General features: G+C 39.6%; 2 protein-coding genes across 2 annotated transcripts; both read right to left on the bottom strand.

Moving 5' to 3' along the window:
* Positions 1 to 123: 123 nt before the first annotated feature.
* LOC306974514 (uncharacterized protein) lies at positions 124 to 11,536 on the bottom strand (the record flags this gene model as incomplete). Its single annotated transcript, XM_079571784.1, has 9 exons — positions 124 to 140; positions 5,148 to 5,214; positions 5,623 to 5,782; positions 7,870 to 8,456; positions 8,542 to 8,798; positions 8,881 to 8,977; positions 9,072 to 9,228; positions 9,315 to 9,354; positions 11,533 to 11,536. The coding sequence occupies 9 exons, from the start codon at positions 11,534 to 11,536 to the stop codon at positions 124 to 126; spliced, it is 1,386 nt and encodes a 461-aa protein (XP_079427910.1).
* A 2,799-nt stretch (positions 11,537 to 14,335) lies between these two features.
* Positions 14,336 to 16,529, bottom strand: LOC306972751 (arrestin domain-containing protein 3-like). Its single transcript, XM_079569457.1, has 6 exons — positions 16,185 to 16,529; positions 15,985 to 16,042; positions 15,742 to 15,889; positions 15,551 to 15,647; positions 15,228 to 15,484; positions 14,336 to 15,142 (listed from the first exon to the last, which is right to left on the bottom strand). Exons 1-6 carry the CDS (start codon positions 16,438 to 16,440, stop codon positions 14,480 to 14,482), a joined length of 1,479 nt encoding a protein of 492 aa, XP_079425583.1. The 5' UTR covers positions 16,441 to 16,529; the 3' UTR covers positions 14,336 to 14,479.
* Between the last annotated feature and the right edge of the window lie 2,814 nt (positions 16,530 to 19,343).

The raw sequence follows: 19,343 nt of genomic DNA on the forward strand, positions 1-19,343 counted from the left end.
AGTGGCTTAAAACAGACTGAGCCTGTCTAATCTCGATAGGCAACTGATTCCAAAGGCTTGGGGCCACAACGGAAAAGGCACGGTCGGCACGAAGTATGCGCTGTGTCTTAGGGACAATAATCTTCATCTAATGTGTCGACCTGAGGGCACAAGAGGGAACATAGGGCTGAATCAGATCAGTGAGGTCAGAGTATAGGCGAGACCGTTTCAACATTTAAAGGTAAATAAAATCATTTTTAAAATCAACCCTAAAGCACCGGCAGCCAATGCAGGGATTTTAAAACTGGTGTGACGCTCTCACGTCTGCGTGTTCCAGTTAAAAGTCGAGCTGCATAATTTTGGACGAGCTGCAGACGAGAAAGTGCATGTTGCTCACCCCACAATATAGTGCATTGCAATAATCCAGCCGCGTTGTCACAAAAGCATGCACAACAATCTCTAAGTGCTGCTGTGTTAAAATAGGCTTAATTTTCCCAAGTTGCCTTAGCTGAAAAAAGCTTGATTTGACAACTTTAGAGATCTGCTGGTCAAATTTCAAGTTGGAATCCATTTTGATACCCAAATTAGTCACAACTGGCTTTATAAAATCATTTTATAAAATGGGCTAAAATCACTTCTGATTTATCCTGGTTAAGATTCAGAAAGTTTAAAGACATCCAAGATTTAAAGGTCCTATATCATGCAAAATCGACTTTTTGTTGCTTTTAGCCATGTTGTTATGCTATTTCCTTATCAAAAACACCCCCAGAGTGGTTTGTGGCTTCATTCACGCAGATCTCAGTAATCCTCCTGAATCCTGCTCTCTGAGCAGCTGCTCCTCCCTCTCCTCGTGAACGACTGAGTGTTCAGTTGTGTCGTAACAGCGGAACGGAAGTGCTCGACGTCTGTAATGTAATGTCTAAAACAGCGTTTTCATTATTTCTGTCGTAAGAGAGAAACAAAGAGTAAAAAAAAAAGAAAAAAAAAAAAAAGAAAAAAAGAATGTGCCCGAAGTGCTTCCAGATCAGCTGAGACCAAAACAAACACATCGCGTCTGAACAGATCAGTCATGTTTGCGCTGCAGCTGTGAAGATGGAGCTCGTTACCTACTCTGGACACCTGTTCTTCATTCTTAACTAACGATAATGTCACGGAGAAAAAGAAGCGCGTTTGGCTACGAGGACGAGGAGTTTATTATTATTCAGACTTTTTCAAGAAGAGGCCACTCAGCTGTTTTTTTCTCCTGGATTCAGCGACTATCACCAAAATATTGTTTTTCTGTGACTGTCTCTGATGGATGTTTGGTGAACCTTCGCCAGAATCAAAGTGGATTAACTTTTATAACCAACGCAAGTCCCATAATGTAAACAGCGATGGACCAGAGCGGTGAGTCAATCCAAACGCGGGTTAGCTTGTGTGTTAGCATATTAGCATGTGTGTTAGCCATTTATGAAGCTGTGTTGCAGATGTCAACTCCGTATAACTGCATCGTGAAGTAACTTCACTTATTGTTGTTTATTTATATTACGGTAAAGTTGTATGTGCGGAGAGAGGGGGCGGAGTTAACTGAATCGAAGCGTTGTGTCTTCCGGGTTCGAAAAATACCTCCAGAAAACACTTATATTTATCACAAAAATGAGTGCTCCATAGTGGTAGAGGTACAATATATCATATAAATGCCTATACTTAACTTTGGAATGGCTAAAATAGCATGATATAGCTCCTTTAAAATCCTTCAAACAGTCCAAGAGCAGCTTGTGCAAATAAATGTGACAATCATCAACATAAAAATGAAAAGCGACACTGTGTATTCTCATTGGATCCAAAGGGGAGCATATATAGTGAGAACAATAAAAGGCCAAGGATTGATCCTTGAAGAACACCAGATGTCAGTGGGGCCAAAGAGGAGACAAAATTTCCCAAACTGACACAAAAATGTCTATCGGCCAGGTATGAGCAGAACCACTGCAGAGCTGAACCATGGATCCCCACCCAATGTTCCAGCCGAGAGAGGAGGATCTCATTGACCACAGTGTCGAAAGCAGCCTTCAACTCCAGCAGCACCAGAACAACGGAGCGGCCAGTGTCAGTAGAAATAAAAATGTCCTTAAAAACATGCAGGCGAGCCGATTCTGTGCTATGGACTTTTAAAACCAGACTGAAAAGTTTCTAAAATGTTTTGCTTATCTAGGAAGGAACTCAGTTGAACAAAGACAATTTTTTCCAAAATTTTTGAAATAAAAGGAAGCTTTGAGATGGCCTGAAATTTGACAGTGCAGAGGAGTCTTCTGGCTTCTTGAGGAGAGTATGCACAACTGCCTGCCTAAAATTAACAGGAACAACACTGCTGGTGAGACTGTTGTTTAAAGGAATAGGCCACCGTTTTTACATACTGAGATATGTTCTTACCTTAGCTTTGACGAGTTCTATAGGACCTGTCTAGTCTTCCCCCGTGCCTTCAGTCACGTAAACACAGCGCAGACGGCGTTAGCATTTAGCCTCTCCTGCTCTCCACTACGGCTCCAAAACAGGTCAAGATAGAAGCTACCAAGCTCTTCCACGTTTTCCCTATTTAAATATGGTTATGTGAAGTGTTACACTACAAAGTATAAATACACAAAATTAAACAATGTGGATTTTCTAAGCGGATAAAAGGGGGAACTATAATGTAAGGCGTAGTAATACCAGGAGTAGTTTGGCATCCGCACAGTAAAGTGAAGATTACTGCGCGGATTTTGAACTACTCCTGGTATTATTACGCCTTACAATATAGTTCCCCCTTTTATCCGCTTAGAAAATCCACATTGTTTAATTTTGTGTAACTATACTTTGTAGTGGAACACTTCACGTAACCATATTTAAATAGGGAAAACGTGGAAGAGCTTGGTAGCTTCTATCTTGACCTGTTTTGGAGCTACAGTGGAGAGGGGGAGAGGCTAAATGCTAACGCCGTCTGCGCTGTGTTTACGTGATTGAAGGCACGGGGGAAGATCAGACAGGTCCTAAAGAACTCGTCAAAGTTAAGGCAAGAACATATCTCAGTATGTAAAAACGGTGGCCTATTCCTTTAACAGTGTTAAAACTGCAGGTGCAATAGTTTTTAAAACCGCTTTAAAAGGATGTGGAGGAGGTAGTGGGATCATCTGGAGATCCAGCAGCCTTCATATGCGTTACAATAATATCAGAGAAATAGGCTGTTTTTGCCATGTTTACGATCCGCTGATAATGATGCCAGCTCTCTTTTAGAACTTGAAAAGACACCTCGAGCTTGTCCTTATTCCATTTGCATTGTATGAAAAAGTACAGTTACTTTAAAAAGTTACTTAAGTAGTACTGACTGTTGCCCCCTCAGGTAATTACAATATATCAAAATACATTTAAAGAGATCCTAAATGTGATGTCTGTGAAAAAGAAAGTGGATTTTTAATTCATTAATTTTATTGAACATTTTTAGTTTGTTTTAATAAAAAAATAAAAAAAATCAAGGTTGAACTGTCATAACATAATTCAGATTATGAAGATATTTGAAGTGAAGTCTATAATGAAGCCTAGGGGTTAATTCAACCTGGGAGACTATTTTCAGCATCACATACCTCCAGCCAATGATTACTTCCGAGAGGGCCACACCTCCACCTCAGCCATCAGCGTAAGAGCCGCACCTCCATAGCAGCCAATCATCGCCCTCGGTCCCGCTTTTAAGCCCCAGCAATCATGGTTCATTCGATTCCCAGCTGCGCGGCGACCCGCCTCCACCCCATCTCCGCCTCCTCCATCCACAGCTTCTACCTGCTGCAGCTTCACGGGTCTCCATACCACCACCGTCCAGGCTCCGGGGGAATTCATCCCTAACCACAAGCTGTTCATCCATCGATGTCTACCGCCGGGGTCTGATCGCCAAAACTAATATACATGTCAATAAATCTTCCTAATCACTGCTTTTGTCTGTTTGAGTCTATACAGGTTGAATTCAGAATCCTGACAAAACATTATTACTTTAATACATTTGGTCATTGATGTGTATTACCTATTTAAGTTCATGATCTTTAATGTATTTATTTAATAAAGTGAAACACCACAATGAAAAAAGTATGGGAAGTTAATTTTAATGCACTTCATATTTAATACTGCAGAATCGGATAGAAAGTGATAATAAAGGCACTTTCTTGTAACACTGACATGACTATTCCTATATTAATTCTAACTTACAACACACACACAACTTCCAAAAGGCCAATACACATACAAGACCTTCACAGGCAAGGCAAGGCAAGTTTATATATATAGCGCATTTCATACACAAGGCAACTCAATGCGCACATTGTATAAATATATATGTATATGCATTTTGGTTGCATATCATATCAACACCACCATCATTATACCACCGTAATACTGTAATAGAATTTTCTGACAAATAGTCAAAAGCATTTGAAGAAGTAACAACTTTCTTCAGTCATTTTATCCATTTGACAGGTTGAGCTTGTCCTAGCATTGAAGTTTGAGGTTATGGTACTCTAACGACTGAATAGGTCTACATTATTATACGCAAAACATTCCCTGGTGGTTAAGTTGTGCACCATTTCATGACCCAGTAAAAATACAATCTATACGCTTGCAGATAAACTAAAGCTGCGTTTTTTTTTGTCCATGTCTGTCCCACTTGTGGAGATGGGTAGAGGGACATGTAAGTTAGTGGTGCCTGCTCCTGTGGAAACTGAGTATTGATTGTATTGGCATGAGGCTGCACTGGGTTCGGCATGAAAGGCACTGCTGGATACCCATATGGAACAGGCTGCGGTGGCATCTGGGTTTGGATAAGGGCCTGGTGGAGGGTACGCATATGCATTTGGTGGGCCTGCAGGTGCAGAATAAATAGAATAGAAAATAATGCTTTATTTGTCACTACACACAAGCATATTGAAACTTGTGTGGCTCTCAAAGTCTCAATAAAAAATAATAACACAAACACAACAAAAAGCAGAAAAAACAGTAATAGCAGCTACAACGTGGTGCTAAAGTGCTATTAAGGTGTGATGGGGCTTACAGCTTGGTGGTAAAAACTGTTCTTCAAAGACCTAAGAAAGGAGGAGGAAAGTCGCTGGAGCTTGGACCACCTTCTGCCCAGGAAGTATGTGGAAAACCATGATAACCATGTTGAGCAAGGGCACCTGGGGCAGCAATGATCAGTGGAAGCACCACCTCTGGGTCTGAAGCAAAACTGATGTCCAAATATACCTGAGGGAAAATGTACAAACACAACAAAATAAAGCTTGATAAATCATGCCTGCACTGATGCTCACATTAGAAAATGGATAAAGTCATTGTTTTCCATTGAACATATTGAGGTGTAATCGTTGTTCCTGAGAAATGTGTTCCCTGTGAAAGTGTGACACCAAAGGGTGTGAGCATGTCATGCTGAAGTATTAATAAGTAAGTATCAAAATTGTTACAGCCAGTGAAAATGCTGACCAGCTGTTAAAGTATAATAAGTGTGGAGTGATTGTGGCGTAGGCCCAAATAATAATATATAACAGCTTTTATACACATATAGCTGAAGATATAACTTTGCATAATCTTTAAAATTAATTCAGCCTCAAGAATTGAAGAGATCCAACCAGACCGATATTAGCCAATATTTCCTACCTTTAGGTAAAATTCCACGTTGATGATCTCACAGTTGAGGATGCTGAGTCTGGTGTCTGGAGGGACTGTGACTTCACATGAAACATCCCCCTCAAAGCCACGTTCAATAGTCTCTCCGACTATTTTGCACACGTTTCCATGTTCGACCGTTGTATTATGACTTGCACGGTACACAATTTTTTCATCTATTTTAAATTTTATTTTCATTTTTTTGGACGAGTTGTTGGTGATTTTGGCAGTAACATACAAGGTATCCCCTGTGATAAAAATATAACTGCATGAATTTAAAAGTGTAATCAACGACATACAGTGAATTGCACAAAAATATGACCGGGGTGGGGCGTGATCATTTTGAAACCTAAGCTTGCTCTCAGCCCCAGGAAGTCTGTTGAGAAGTATTACTGCAATGAAGGCCTACCTGGTGAACAAATCCGTTTGTTCACAGTTGCACTCAAATGCACTCCGCCTTTTGAGAACATCCCCACAGATTTATCTACTGAGCCGGCCTGGGGAGACTAATGACAAAGTTTACAGTGTGAAACAGTGGTAAACAGCATACTGTATAATTCATGAATATATAAATATATATATAACAGGCATTGATATTGGACTGTCATGTAGATAACAGGATGTTGCACAAACCTGTGCAACATCCTGCAACTTGGATTAGTTAGCTTTAGAATTTATTTGTTGACTGTGCAATTTTATATTGAGGACCAAAACAAAATTCACAGCTTAGTCCTACCTGGCCAATGGGTAAAAAAGTCCTAGTCACAAAATTTAAATCCATTTTGTCAGTAGTTGATGTGTGCCAGCTTCGACTCATCTTTGCTTCGAGCACATGGACAACTTTTCCTGACTTCCCCTTGAAGGATGGTGGTATGTTTCTGCAGGATACATTTATTGATATGTCATTTAGATACACTTTGATCTATATCAGACTTCCTCACCCCTCAGGTACTTTAAGCTTGAACTGATAGCAATAGTTTCCGCTGGATAGAACAGTTCCTGCAAATGAGTCCAGAGGAAATAAGTGGGCTAAATATCTCATCTCTGATTTATTGTTGATGCAAAAGCAAGATGAGAGTACAATATTTGAGTAGCGTAGACTTACCATCTTTATTTTCAGCAACGAGAAACTCTTTGGCTTTGTAATACCGCTTGTGCGCATAGTACGATTCATCTTCACCTTCAGTCCAATGTACGTTTGCGTCTCCTTTAGCCTTTACAAAAAGGCATTTTATTTTTGTTTCCTCCGTCAAAGTGAAAGTGACCGTGCCTTTGATAGTATCCCCCGCGGAGAATTCATTTTCCTTGTTGACGGCTTCATATTTCACTTTAAAGTCCTTTATGGGAGACATCTCACGCACTGACTGACGGCCGAAGCTTCAATGGACAAGGAAGAAAAAGAGCGAAGACCAGCGAAGTAGGCCTACAGATACGCCCCACGCAAAAATAAATAAAAAATGCAAATAAAAAAAGTGAAATATGTAAATAACAAAAGAATGTCGACCAGGGAAGTCCGGATACGCCCCATCCAGTCAGACAGACAGACAGATGATAATTAACGTAAAGTAAGAGTACTTCATTTTAATATGACTCAAGTATAAGTTAAAAGTAGGCTTCTGTTTGGAAAAGTACAGTTACTTCAAAAAGTTAGTACTGAGTGCTACCTGCCAACATACTTTTGGAAGAGATCCTAAATTTGCTGTCTGTGAAAAAAAGTGGATTTTTAATTCATTAATTTTATTGAAGTGTTTTCATTTACAATATATATATATCAAGGTTGAACTGTGATGACTGGTTCAGATTATGAAGATATTTGAAGTGAAGTCTATATTCACAATTCTGACAAACATTATTATTTGAATACATTTGTTCATTGATGTGTGTTCCCTGTTTAAGTTCATGTTCTTTAATGTATTTATTTAACAAAGTGAAGCATTACACAGAAAAATGTATGGGAAGTTCATTTTAATGCATTACATGTCATATAATGTAATACTGCAGAATCAGATGGAAAGTGACGATAAAGGCACTTTATTGTAACAGTGACATGAATATTCCTATATTATTATCAACTTAAAAAACACACACAACTTCAATACAAATACAAGACATTCACAGTGTATGAATATGTATAGGTATTTTGTATTTGTATTATTTCAACACCACTAGACAACATTTAATTGTTTCTATCAGATTGAGGGGAAAAGGGTTTCATAAGAAGGAGGCTTATCATCCGACTGGTACAGGAAGTTCAGCAGGGCAGAAGGTGCAGAGATTTCAGAAGGGAGTGTTGGCATGAGTAGAGCAGAGGGATAACTAGGCGGAGAAGGCACTGTACTGTTCAAGCCAAAAGGTTCAAGTGTATTGTATGTGGGTGGAGCTGATGCAAATGGTGCTGGGCCAGGAGAGGGCGGACGCACTGTTGGTGAGGCAGACGGAGGAGGGTGGAAAACAGATGCTGAGGAAGAAAATGGAGATCCATAAGGGTTCGGCTGCTGAGGAACGGGATTGTAGTAGCCTCCTGCAAACTGTACAGGGGGAACAGGGTACAAGCGCACCCCAGCCCTAGCCCCAGCATACAAAGCAGGACTTGCTGGGTAGTGAGGAGATGTTGCTGGATACATAGATGCGCCTGAATGAGGAGATGGAGGATAAGGTGATGCGGGAGGGGGGAAGTCGCTGGCTCTCGGGCCTCCAATAGCACCCCCTGCTGCATAAGGACTGACAGAGACACTTGGAGTTGTTCTGGAGGAAAAGCCACCCGAAAACAGCACTACAGGGAACACAACTTTTGGGTCAGATGAAAAGCTGATATGCAGATATGCCTGCAAAGACAAATCAAGATGAGTGTATGTTGTTCTTGTTAAACTCAAATGTTTGTACTTCTATTTCCAACAACAGTGCGGTCACCTTAATGCCGTACGCCACTGAGAGTATATCACAGTTGTTTATTGTCAGTGGTGCATCCGAAGGAATCTTAAATATACTCCTGACTTCATTATGAGTTTGTGGTTGAACACAACCGGCAACTTCTTTATGCATTGTTTTTGTTTCAAATTTAGTACTTCCATTTGCACGGTACTCCACACCCTGAATTAAGCTGAATTTGGGCGTCACATCTTTGGACGAGGAGTTGTTGATTTTTGCCTTTATGGACACAGTGTCACCTTTAAACACAAATCACCACAAATTAATTCAAACCAACCACAATTCAAATATTACTAGACAACAAAAACAAATCAATCATACCTGGAGCATAACCTCTCCTGTCGACAGTGGCAATCATCTGCACACTCCCTTTGCTGAAAATGCCAACTTCCTTATTTGTTGAGCCAGTCTGTGGGAACTAATGTATAAAATATGGGAAGTTCAGTAGTACTGCTATCTGCATTTGATTTAGTAGCTCATTGTCTTAAAATGTGTATAGATAAAATGCTCACCATTAGTCGATCAATATTAACAAATGATTTTGTGTTAAAATCGTTAAAATAGATTTCTTTTTCATCTGTGCGGTCAATCCTCCAGCTTCTGCGGAGCTTGGCCTCAAGTTTGTAAACAATCTTTCCATAAGTACCCCGAAACGATGAAGGCAGATTTCTTGAAAAAACATGATACAAATATAAACAGTGACTGTGCATTTAAGAAAACTGTGAAAGAAACCAAATAAATTAACAAGTACTTACCCTAAGGGTATATCAAGGCTGAATTTAAAAATATGAAGCCCTGGAAGAAGTATGGTGTCTATGGGTAGTAATCAATACAGTGTAAATACTGCTATCTACAGAGAGTGTGTCTACTACAAGTGCTGAAAGCAAAACCTACCCTTATGCTCCTCAGCAATGAGAAAGTGCTTCTTCTTGAACAATCTTCTATGTGCATTGTAGCTGCTTGTCTTGTCTCCATGCTTAACTGACCAATGCACACTAACATCACCTTTTGCTTTTACAAAGAGGGTCTCAACCTTGGTTTTTGTTTCTAGTTCCACAGTCACTTTTCCAGATATAGTATCCCCCTCCGTAAATATCCCATAATCGTTTAGGGCATCGTAAGTTATCTTAAAGTTTCTTATGGAAGGCATTATAAAACAGAGAGGTTTAAGACAATTCAGATGCAAGGCAACAATTAAGTTTAAAACCGTTATAACTCTATGCTAGCAAAAACGGATGTTTACTGTGAAGACCAAGCCCAAAATACAGGCCCTCGGATATTTACTTCAATGGACGTTGTTTTAGATCGTCTGGTGCTACGTCACACGCTGGCGCAGCTGTCATGGCGACGAGACTGGAGCTAAAAGCTGCTGTTAGGCGTCAAGCGCAGCAGCTGGAGATGATGGCACGGGCATCGTGTGCAAGCGTTGGAGCAGTCTTGGTGGTTTTAAGTCTACTGTCTCGCATGCGGCTAATGGGCTATTCTTTCTAGTCCTCGGCGGCTCGGGGATTGACCTGTTGCGGTACGGCCAAAGGGAGGCGCGGCATCGCTGTATGCCTCGGTCCTTAAAGGCTCTATACCTGATTTAAAAAAAAAAAATGCAAACAATGAAAGAGGAAGCCACTAAATTAGAATGATAATTGTGGTTGAAACTCATTCGTAACTTTCCTAATATATTTGTAGCATCCAAATTCTTTACAGGGACAAGTTTTCACAACTTGCAGGGTCACTTAAAGCCACACCGCATAGAATTTTACCCAAAAAATGTAATTGAAAGTGATTGAATGTGATTTTGCTGTGAGCAGCTCAGCTCTCCTAAGAGATGACATAACTTTACCGGGAGTGGGTATGTCTCCAGCTCGTTTCCATGGAGATGTGACTAAAGTCAGCAGCATTTTTTAGAATGTAGGCTAGGTTCCCACCCAAATCCATTCTTTGATTTCTCACGGCAGTAATAGCATTTTCTGTGTGGAGCTGGTCATTAGGTTTTGTACTGAAGGCAACAGTATAGTCCGAAATGTTACGCAGTGTATCTTTAAGGGTCACTTTCACAAAAATGCTAGAAATGTAGCCTGAAAGTTCATCAAATTGATAAAAAAAAAATTATAATTTGATGCATGCTGTTTTCCCCCACAAACCATTGAGTTTACTATATTCTAAAGGAGGAAAATGTATATTTTATTTAATTTCTAGAAGTAAAATGTTCTGAATGTTACAAACTGAATGTATCAATGTTGCCCAGGCTTCTGCTAGCAGGAGTCTCCCCCTTTTCCTGTGCACGCTGTGCGGCTTTTGGATCCGGGCGCACAGCTGTAACCACTGGACTCACTGATGGGACTGCATTATCATTTTATTTTTTGTTATACCCAGTTGTGAATGGGGATTTGACTCTTAAAACGTCCGAGACCGGGAACAATGGCTTATTTTAAATGCTGTGCCTAGCTAAAATCTAAAATAGACTTCTGTCCTGTAACCCATGTGTTCTATAGCCTTTTAGTGTAGGCTAACAAAATATTTCTGGTTTAACCAGTGGCGTTTTCATGGATCGAACATAGCCTAAGTGTATAAAAATATCACCATCACTCCCACTTGGTCACATAGACATTTTTAGGAGGTCTGGGCACTTGTGAAGCTGATTGTGTGCCTTGGCACATGCATTTGTTATTGTCCGTTTATCTTGGAAAATGTTTTTCCTACTACAGAGCGTAAAAGTTTGACATCAATGAGACCCAAAACATGAAATAATAATAATAATAAAATATATTATGAAAATAAATCATTATGAAGAATTAAGTTAACACAAAAAAATACATAGCCTACGCGTAGAAACTCAAAAGGAAGATTTGTCTCGTAAAGATTTTATTATTTTTTTCAAGAGGGAGCGACCAGAGTCAGTCGCAACACTTTTTTGCTTTTACTTCAGTTTCTCAGGGACTGTGTGTGGTACAAACATAACATTTTAACACCACAAACCCATGTCTGTCACCTACATATCTGCATTTTTGAAATAGTTTTTAAAAATTGTATTTTAACATTGGCACATGTTGCGACTGCCCCTGTGTCTAGGGACAGTTGCAACATATTTATTTGTCATACATAGTAAAACACCATAAACATGCAAGAGAAACATTAATGACTTTTACTTGATATTTTTGAAATGGAAAACTGTAATTGGCTGTCATTTCTATTTGCCCAAAGGTCTAACAACAATGGTTATTTAAGAACAAACGAGAGGCAGAAAATTGTGAGTTGGCAACTTTTAACAAACTAGTGGGCTTTAATTCTTTCATATGACCACAGGAAAATGTTTTTTCTAAGTTTTTAAAAATTGTGCCACATTGTGTTAAAGCTCGTGGAACGTGAAAGGCTTGTGGCCTGTGGCCGCCTGATGGACAGCGTGGCATTCCTTTTCATGAAGCCATTGAACCAGTCATAGCTGGCAATTGACGTTTCAGACCATGACGGAGGAAACGTGCACTTGTATTGAACAGCCAACTGGAAGGCAAATTGACAGACCAAAAAAAGAGTGGATGTTAATGAATTAAATTAAAAGAACTTAAAGAAGACATATTATGGCAAACAAGTTTACTGATGTAGTTCTGGAATGTAATCGTAATACTTTGAGACCTACCACACTTATCTCTTTTGTGTTAAGACCATATCATCACAGCATGGCTGAAGCACTCCTGCCTACAGTTAAATACATCCAAAACAGTATCCATGCTTTTCACTAAATCCCACACGAGTCGTATTGAGGAGCCTGATGTTCGTGTGTCAGGTGAACGGCTGCAGACTGTAACCCAGTATAAATATCTTGGTGTCATTTTGGACTCAAAACTCACATTCAAACCACATGTAAAAATGATCAGTAATCGCATCAAATTTACCCTCAGCACATCCGGCACCAAATGTCAATACAAGCGGCAAAAATGTACATGCACTCAATGATCTTTTCACATTTAACATACTGTTTAACCGTCTGGTCACATGCCAATGTCACAACCCTCAAACCCATCCAGTCCCTGTACAAACGCACCATAAAAACTCTGAACCGCAAACCACTCTCATGTCATCACTGTCCACTATTACAAAAGCATCATTTACTCAGTTGGGAAAACATGGTCAAATACGCTCATCTCTGCCTCATCTATAAAATAATACATGGTTTGTCATCACCTCCACTCAGACAGTTCATTCACACCGGATCAACAGAACTCAGGAGAACCAGAGCAGCAGCGAGGGGCGACTGCCTCATCCCTCTGAGAAAAAGCCTCTTTGGTCAAACCACCTTTTCTGTCCAAGCTGCCCATGAATGGAACCTCACCCCCACAACAATTAGAAATATCAATACATATAACTCTTTTAAAACACAGTTAAAAAAAATGGCTCATTGACAATCAGAGCTGTCAGCACTGACAGGATCATCTCTCGCTGCCCCTGCTGGCCTCTTGTCCTCGTCTGTTGTCTCTGTCTCTGTAATTGTTGAATTTGTAATAGTCTTGTTGTAATGTCTGTCATGATTGGTTTGCGATATTGAGAGTGTTGTTTTCTGTTGTATTTTTTAATATTTTATTGTATTGCATTCTAATGTGTATAATTGTACTTTTACTCCCTTCAGGAGGACACACAACAACTGTTCAGGGACTACAGATGAAAAATAGCCCTTAGGCTAATTCTGGCATATTTACATGTATAATGTATATTAATATGCACTGTCCCTATAATAAATAAATAAATAAATAAATAAATAAATATAGATCAGGTGCCTTTCTAAGGTATTCCGCAAGACTCCTTTCTTGATCTTCAAGACCCTTTTTGGAGTCTAATACCCCGTCTCCTCCTCCTGCCCTGGCTCAACTCTCTCAAACCTTTATACACCGGTGTAGGGTTGTGTGGCAAATGGCATAGGCCTACTCCTTTGCCACAGACCTCACTGTCCTCTCTTCTTCCCTTACGACAGTTGCAGCTCTTTTTAAACTGGCTGCAGGGACACCCCTTTCAGTTTTCCTGATCCTTACTCTTGGCATACTGTAAAACTGAATAGTTCAAATGTAGATCCATTATAACACAGAGTAAATCTATATTTAAAAAAATTTAGTTGGTGCAAGGGACATGTCCCTATACTGCCAGTAAACTGCCAAGTAAATCTTGTTACGCTAGCTTTGCACAATGCGATTGACTAAAACAAACTACATGTATCGGGTGCTGAGAAACTTGTTTTCAATGATATGACTAAATACAGCAGCTCTCAAACAGTTTACATTAAATAACAAAACATATTGACGCTTAAAAAAACATTTTTACCTTAAAATTGGTTTCCATGTGAAGCACACATGTGGCAGCCTCACTGAGCATGTGCAGTATGCATTTTGTAACTGTAACTTGATCCTGATTGGAGGAAAAAACCCTGTTGTTACTGTCACGTGTTGCAACTGATCCAGTCCTACAGGTACTTCATTTAAATATTACTAAAGTAGAAGTTAAAAGCACTGTATGGAAAAGTTTATATTTTATATTTGATAATGTCCATATTCACAAATCGGACAAAATATTAAAACATTATTTCAATACATTTGTTCATTCGATGTGTGTTACCTGTTTAAGTTCATGTATTTTAATGTACATATTTAATAAAGTGAAACATTACACCGAACAAAGTATGGGAAGTTCATTTTAATGCATTTCATGTACTTTATTTAATACTGCGAATTGGATGAAAAGTGATCATAAAGGCACTTTATTGTAACACTGACATGGATATTCCTATATTAATATTAACTTAAAAACACACACAACTTTTAGTAGGCCAATACAAATAGACATTCAGTGTATAAATGTATTTTGTTGCATATTATTTATATATTTTTTATATAACACCACCACCATATGCCAATACTGTGTTTTTGACCCTAGACAACATTTAATTATTTCTTTCAGATGGGGGGAACAGGATTTCATACGATGGAGGCTTATCATCAGACTGGTCCAGGAAGTTCTCTGTCATCAGTGGGGCAGAAGGCGCAGATATTTCAGAAGGGAGTGTTGGCATGAGTGGAGCAGAGGGATAACTAGGCGGGGAAGGCACTGTATTGTTCAAGCCAAAAGGTTCAAGTGTATTGTATGTGGGTGGAGCTGATGCAAATGGTGCTGGGCCAGGGGAGGGCGGACGCACTGTTGGTGAGACAGACGGAGGAGGGTGGAAAACAGGTGCTGATGATGAGGAAGAAAATGGAGTTCCATAAGGGTTCGGCTGCTGAGGAACGGGATTGTAGTAGCCTCCTGCAAACTGTACAGGGGGAACAGGGTACAAGCGCGCCCCAGTCCCAGCCCCAGCATACAAAGCAGGACTTGTTGGGTAGTGAGGAGATGTTGCTGGATACATAGATGCGCCTGAATGAGGAGATGGAGGATAAGGTGATGCGGGAGGGGGGAAGTCACTGGAGCTCGGGCCTCCAATAGCACCCCCTGCTGCATAAGGACTGACAGAGACACTTGGAGTTGTTCTGGAGGAAAAGCCACCAGAGAACAGCACTACAGGGAACACAACTTTTGGGTCAGATGAAAAGCTGATATCCAGATATGCCTGCAAAGACAAATCAAGATGAGTGTATGTTGTTCGTGTTAAACTCAAATGTTTGTACTTCTATTTCCAACAACAGTGCGGTCACCTTAATGCGGTACTCCACTGAGAGTATATCACAGTTGTTTATTGTCAGTGGTGCATCCGAAGGAATCTTAAATATACTCCTGACTTCATTATGAGTTTGTGGTGGAACACAACCACCAGCTTCTTTATGCATTATTTTTTTTTCATATTTAGTACTTCCATTTGCACGGTACACCACATCCTGAATTAAGCTGAATTTGGGCGTCACATCTTTGGACGAGGAGTTGTTGATTTTTGCATTTATGGACACAGTGTCACCTTTAAACACAAATCACCACAATTAATATAAACCTATATTACAAGACAACAACAAATCAAACATACCTCGAGCATAACCTCTCCTGTCGACAGTGGCATCCATCTGCACACTCCCTTTGCTGAACACGCCAACTTCCTTATTTGTTGAGCCAGTCTGTGGGAACTAATGTATAAAATATGGGAATTTCAGCGATGTAGTACTGCTATCTGCATTTAGTAGCTCATTGTCTTAAAATGTGTATAGATTAAATGCTCACCATCAGTTGATCAACATTAAGAAATGACTTTGTGTTAAAATAGATTTCTTTTTCATCTGTGCGGTCAATCCTCCAGCTTCTGCAGAGCTTGGCCTCAAGTTTGTAAACAACCTTTCCATAAGTACCCCGAAACGATGAAGGCAGATTTCTTGAAAAAAAAAAAAAAAAAAGATACAAAAATCAACAGTAACTGTGCATTTAAGAAAATTGTGAAAGAAACGTAATAAATTAACAAGTACTTACCCTAAGGGTATATCAAGGCTGAATTTAAAAATATGAACCCCTGAAGGAAGTATGGTGTCTATGGGTAGTAATAAATACATTGTAAATACTATTATCTACAGAGAAATGGTGCATTCACGCAGGTAGGTAAGCCTCTAACTAATGTCAACCAAAATCTTTGTCAAAAAACACTATAGCAAACTACTGAAAGCAAAGCCTACCCTTATGCTCCTCAGCAATGAGAAAGTGCTTCTGCTTGAACAATCTTCTATGTGCACTGTAGCTTCTCGTCTTGTCTCCATGCTTTTCTGACCAATGCACACTAACATCACCTTTTGCTTTTACAAAGAGGGTCTCAACCTTCGTTTCTTTTTCTAGTTCCACAGTCACTTTTCCAGATATAGTATCCCCCTCCGAAAATGTCCCATCATCGTTTAAGGCATCGTAAGTTATCTTAAAGTTCCTTATGGAAGGCATTTTAAAACTGAGAAGTTCAAGACTATTCAGATACAAGGCAACAATTAAGTTTAAAACCGTTACAACTGTATGCTAGCAAAAACGGACGTCTGCTGTCAAGCCCAAAACACAGGCCCGGATCTCATTATAGACCACGCCTGCAGATCCCAGAGGGTCCAGGGTGGACCGGTGGTCTCTGCTGCCCCCCACTGTGTGATCAGAGAAGTACTTTTTTACATCACCTCGAAAGTCTCTACAAAAACTATTTTAGAGACTAATAAAATATGTTTAGTGTGCAAATATAAAAATACACAATCCGACCCAAACGTCGAGTTTTTCCAATGAGTTTCCCCCGGACTACTGGCAATTGCGCATGCGCATGCGCGGGGCACCTGGGCCTGGTGGCTGTTGGCGGGTACTTGCAGGCGCGCGAGAGATTTCTGCTAATCAGAGTTTGTGTAAGTTTTCGTTCTGTGTTTCATTTTTGTAAAATTAACCCCAAATAACATATTAGTGAGTATAGCCTGCTTTCCCATTGCTTATTCTGTTTTCTGACTGTAAGAATAAAAAAAGTGTGCAATGAAATGGGGTTTTAAAAGTGTGCAAATGTAAAAAGGTTTACACGTTGTAAACTTTTATTTAACAAATGCTTTGTTTACCATTTTAAGCTATTTTCAAGCTCTGGTGTACAGCATGGGCTAAAGACGCCATGGAGATGGATACACATGTGGTTGGTTACCCGAGCCTGTGTTGTTCGAAACCAAGGCGCACTCATGGCAGTTTCAATGTTTTTTGATTTCATAAATAATACTAAATTCTTGCAGCTTATACAACCTAATGATGGTGTGAACATGCAGGATCGTAGTGTACTTTGTTATTACTAGTACTTTGCTATATTTCTTAAATAGGTAAATACCATTGTAAAAGACTTGTTTTGCAATTGATTCATTAATGGCAAAGACTTAAATCACGCCCCTTACAGAAGCTCATTAATCGTGCAGAATGTGTGTGCACTTGCTCGAGTAGGGGTATTGGATAAAGGGTGCCTTGGTCAAGTCCAGTCTTTATTAAGATTAATGAACAGCTTGACATTTTTAGTCCTCTGTCTGAATCGATAATTTTAATACTCATGAGGGCCAATGGGGATCTGAGCCTGTGGAGCACACATTGTGGCCACAGGGCACATGTTAAATGTCCAAGTGGTAATCAATGCAAAGAAATTAGCTATTGATCTGTTATAGTTTTGTAATAGGTTATCTATTGGTTTGCTCTTTCGGAAAATTCCAATATCAGTCGGATGGAATTGTGCTGGTATTATCGCTCGAGTGTTTGCATGTTTGTTCAGTGCAGCTCCTGTGAGTGTGTGGTCTTGCAGTTGTGCAGGGTCACTTTGTAATTAACAGAAAGGGCAGATTGTAAATAAATATGTTGAGAAAATACCTGACATTAAAAGACCATTGTGAAAAATAAAGTTAGATTTAATATGTGTGACATTGTGAACACAGCAACTTTCATTATGGCACTAGACTTTATAATCTTGAACCATTTTTTTTTTACTAATGATCAGGTTTTAAATGGTCTTTGTGGATGTTTAATTATTATAAAACAGTATGACATAATAGCATGTTACTGTTATCTTAATAAATTGTTGACATTTCCCCTCTTCCTCCTTGAATGTGTATAGGAAATCTGTAAAAGTGATGGATGTGCTTTGCTGGGGCACTGGTGAGCTGGGCCAGTCGGGCCAGAGTAGACCAAATGACACAAGTCCTGAAGAAAGCCTTCTCCCAGAGTTCACTGAGACCAGGCTGGGCCGAGTCAAGCTGTTTGCATGTGGATCAAGTCACTCCATTGTAGTGACAGGTAGGCTGCAATTTTCATTATTATAAGTATAAGGGGAGGTTTGTACTGTTTCATTTTTGAATATAACGTTCAATTGAGTAATATTTATTTATTTTATTCTTATTAATGTATCGGTTTATTTGGTCAGGACAGTGCGGAAACATACATGCATGTAAACACGCCACACCGGATTGTAGCCTTGGGTTAATTTCCGTCCATCATCTCCCCCTCGCACCCTCAAATGCACTCACATTCATCCTGGCCTACTGTACATGTTTTTAGTGGTAGGGGAAACTGGGGTACCTGGAGGAAACCTTCACAGACACGGGGAGAACATGCAAACTGCACACACAAAGCAAGTAAAAGCAAGAAAAATAAACCTCTGCATTCTGCTCACTTTTGTTTGTTAAAACATTGTGAATGCCAACATTATATTAGCATGGCTCGTCCGCATCAAGACAAACTTACTTACACAGAAAAAAGAATGATGAAACATTTCACAGACGACTGACGAATAGCATGGTCACCTGCAGTATCTAATCACTTTGTCACATTGTTAATCAAAGGTGAGTGTAGTTGTAAAGACTGCGCTTACATGCTGAAATTTGAGAGGAAATGTGAGCTAAATAAAATAAAATAAAACATCAGTGATCAAAAATCTTTAAGAAATGATATGTTCTATGGCTACGGCTATAGAACAGAAATGATATAGTCGTCTGTTCGCCGGGTCGTGATATAACCTTATGTGTGAAGGCCTAGCTGTTAAGGTAAGAAAATTACATAAATTAATGATAATGCTTGTGTATTACCAGCGTCAATCAAGTAAGCATTATTTTTAAAGTTAACATATTGTAGGAGCTCTTTCTACAGTTAGACCTATTCCTGTATTTCTCCACATGGTAATTGCACCACCTATTTGCCAGAGTTGATGGAAGCCATGACAACAGGAAAGAGGAGGTCCCTTTAGTACATTAGCCAGCAGTAGTCATAAATCAGTAGCAAAGATAAGTCTTATAGATCGCCCCAACACAGGGATCCTATAGCAGTGCCATCATTACAGTAAAAAAGGTGACGGTTTTGAT

This window comes from Gobius niger (assembly GCF_951799975.1).
Source record: "Gobius niger genome assembly, chromosome: 1".
Lineage (NCBI taxonomy): Eukaryota > Metazoa > Chordata > Actinopteri > Gobiiformes > Gobiidae > Gobius > Gobius niger.

What these genes read in the sequence shown, in the direction of transcription:
- LOC306972751 (XM_079569457.1), bottom strand. Translation starts at nt 16,440, where the DNA reads ATGCCTTCCATAAGGAACTTTAAGATAACTTACGATGCCTTAAACGAT. An exon ending in AGCCTTGATATACCCTTAGG is followed by an intron (nt 15,890 to 15,984) that starts GTAAGTACTTGT and finishes TTTTTTTTCAAG; the next exon opens with AAATCTGCCTTCATCGTTTC. An exon ending in CAGGAGAGGTTATGCTCGAG is followed by an intron (nt 15,485 to 15,550) that starts GTATGTTTGATT and finishes TTGTGTTTAAAG; the next exon opens with GTGACACTGTGTCCATAAAT.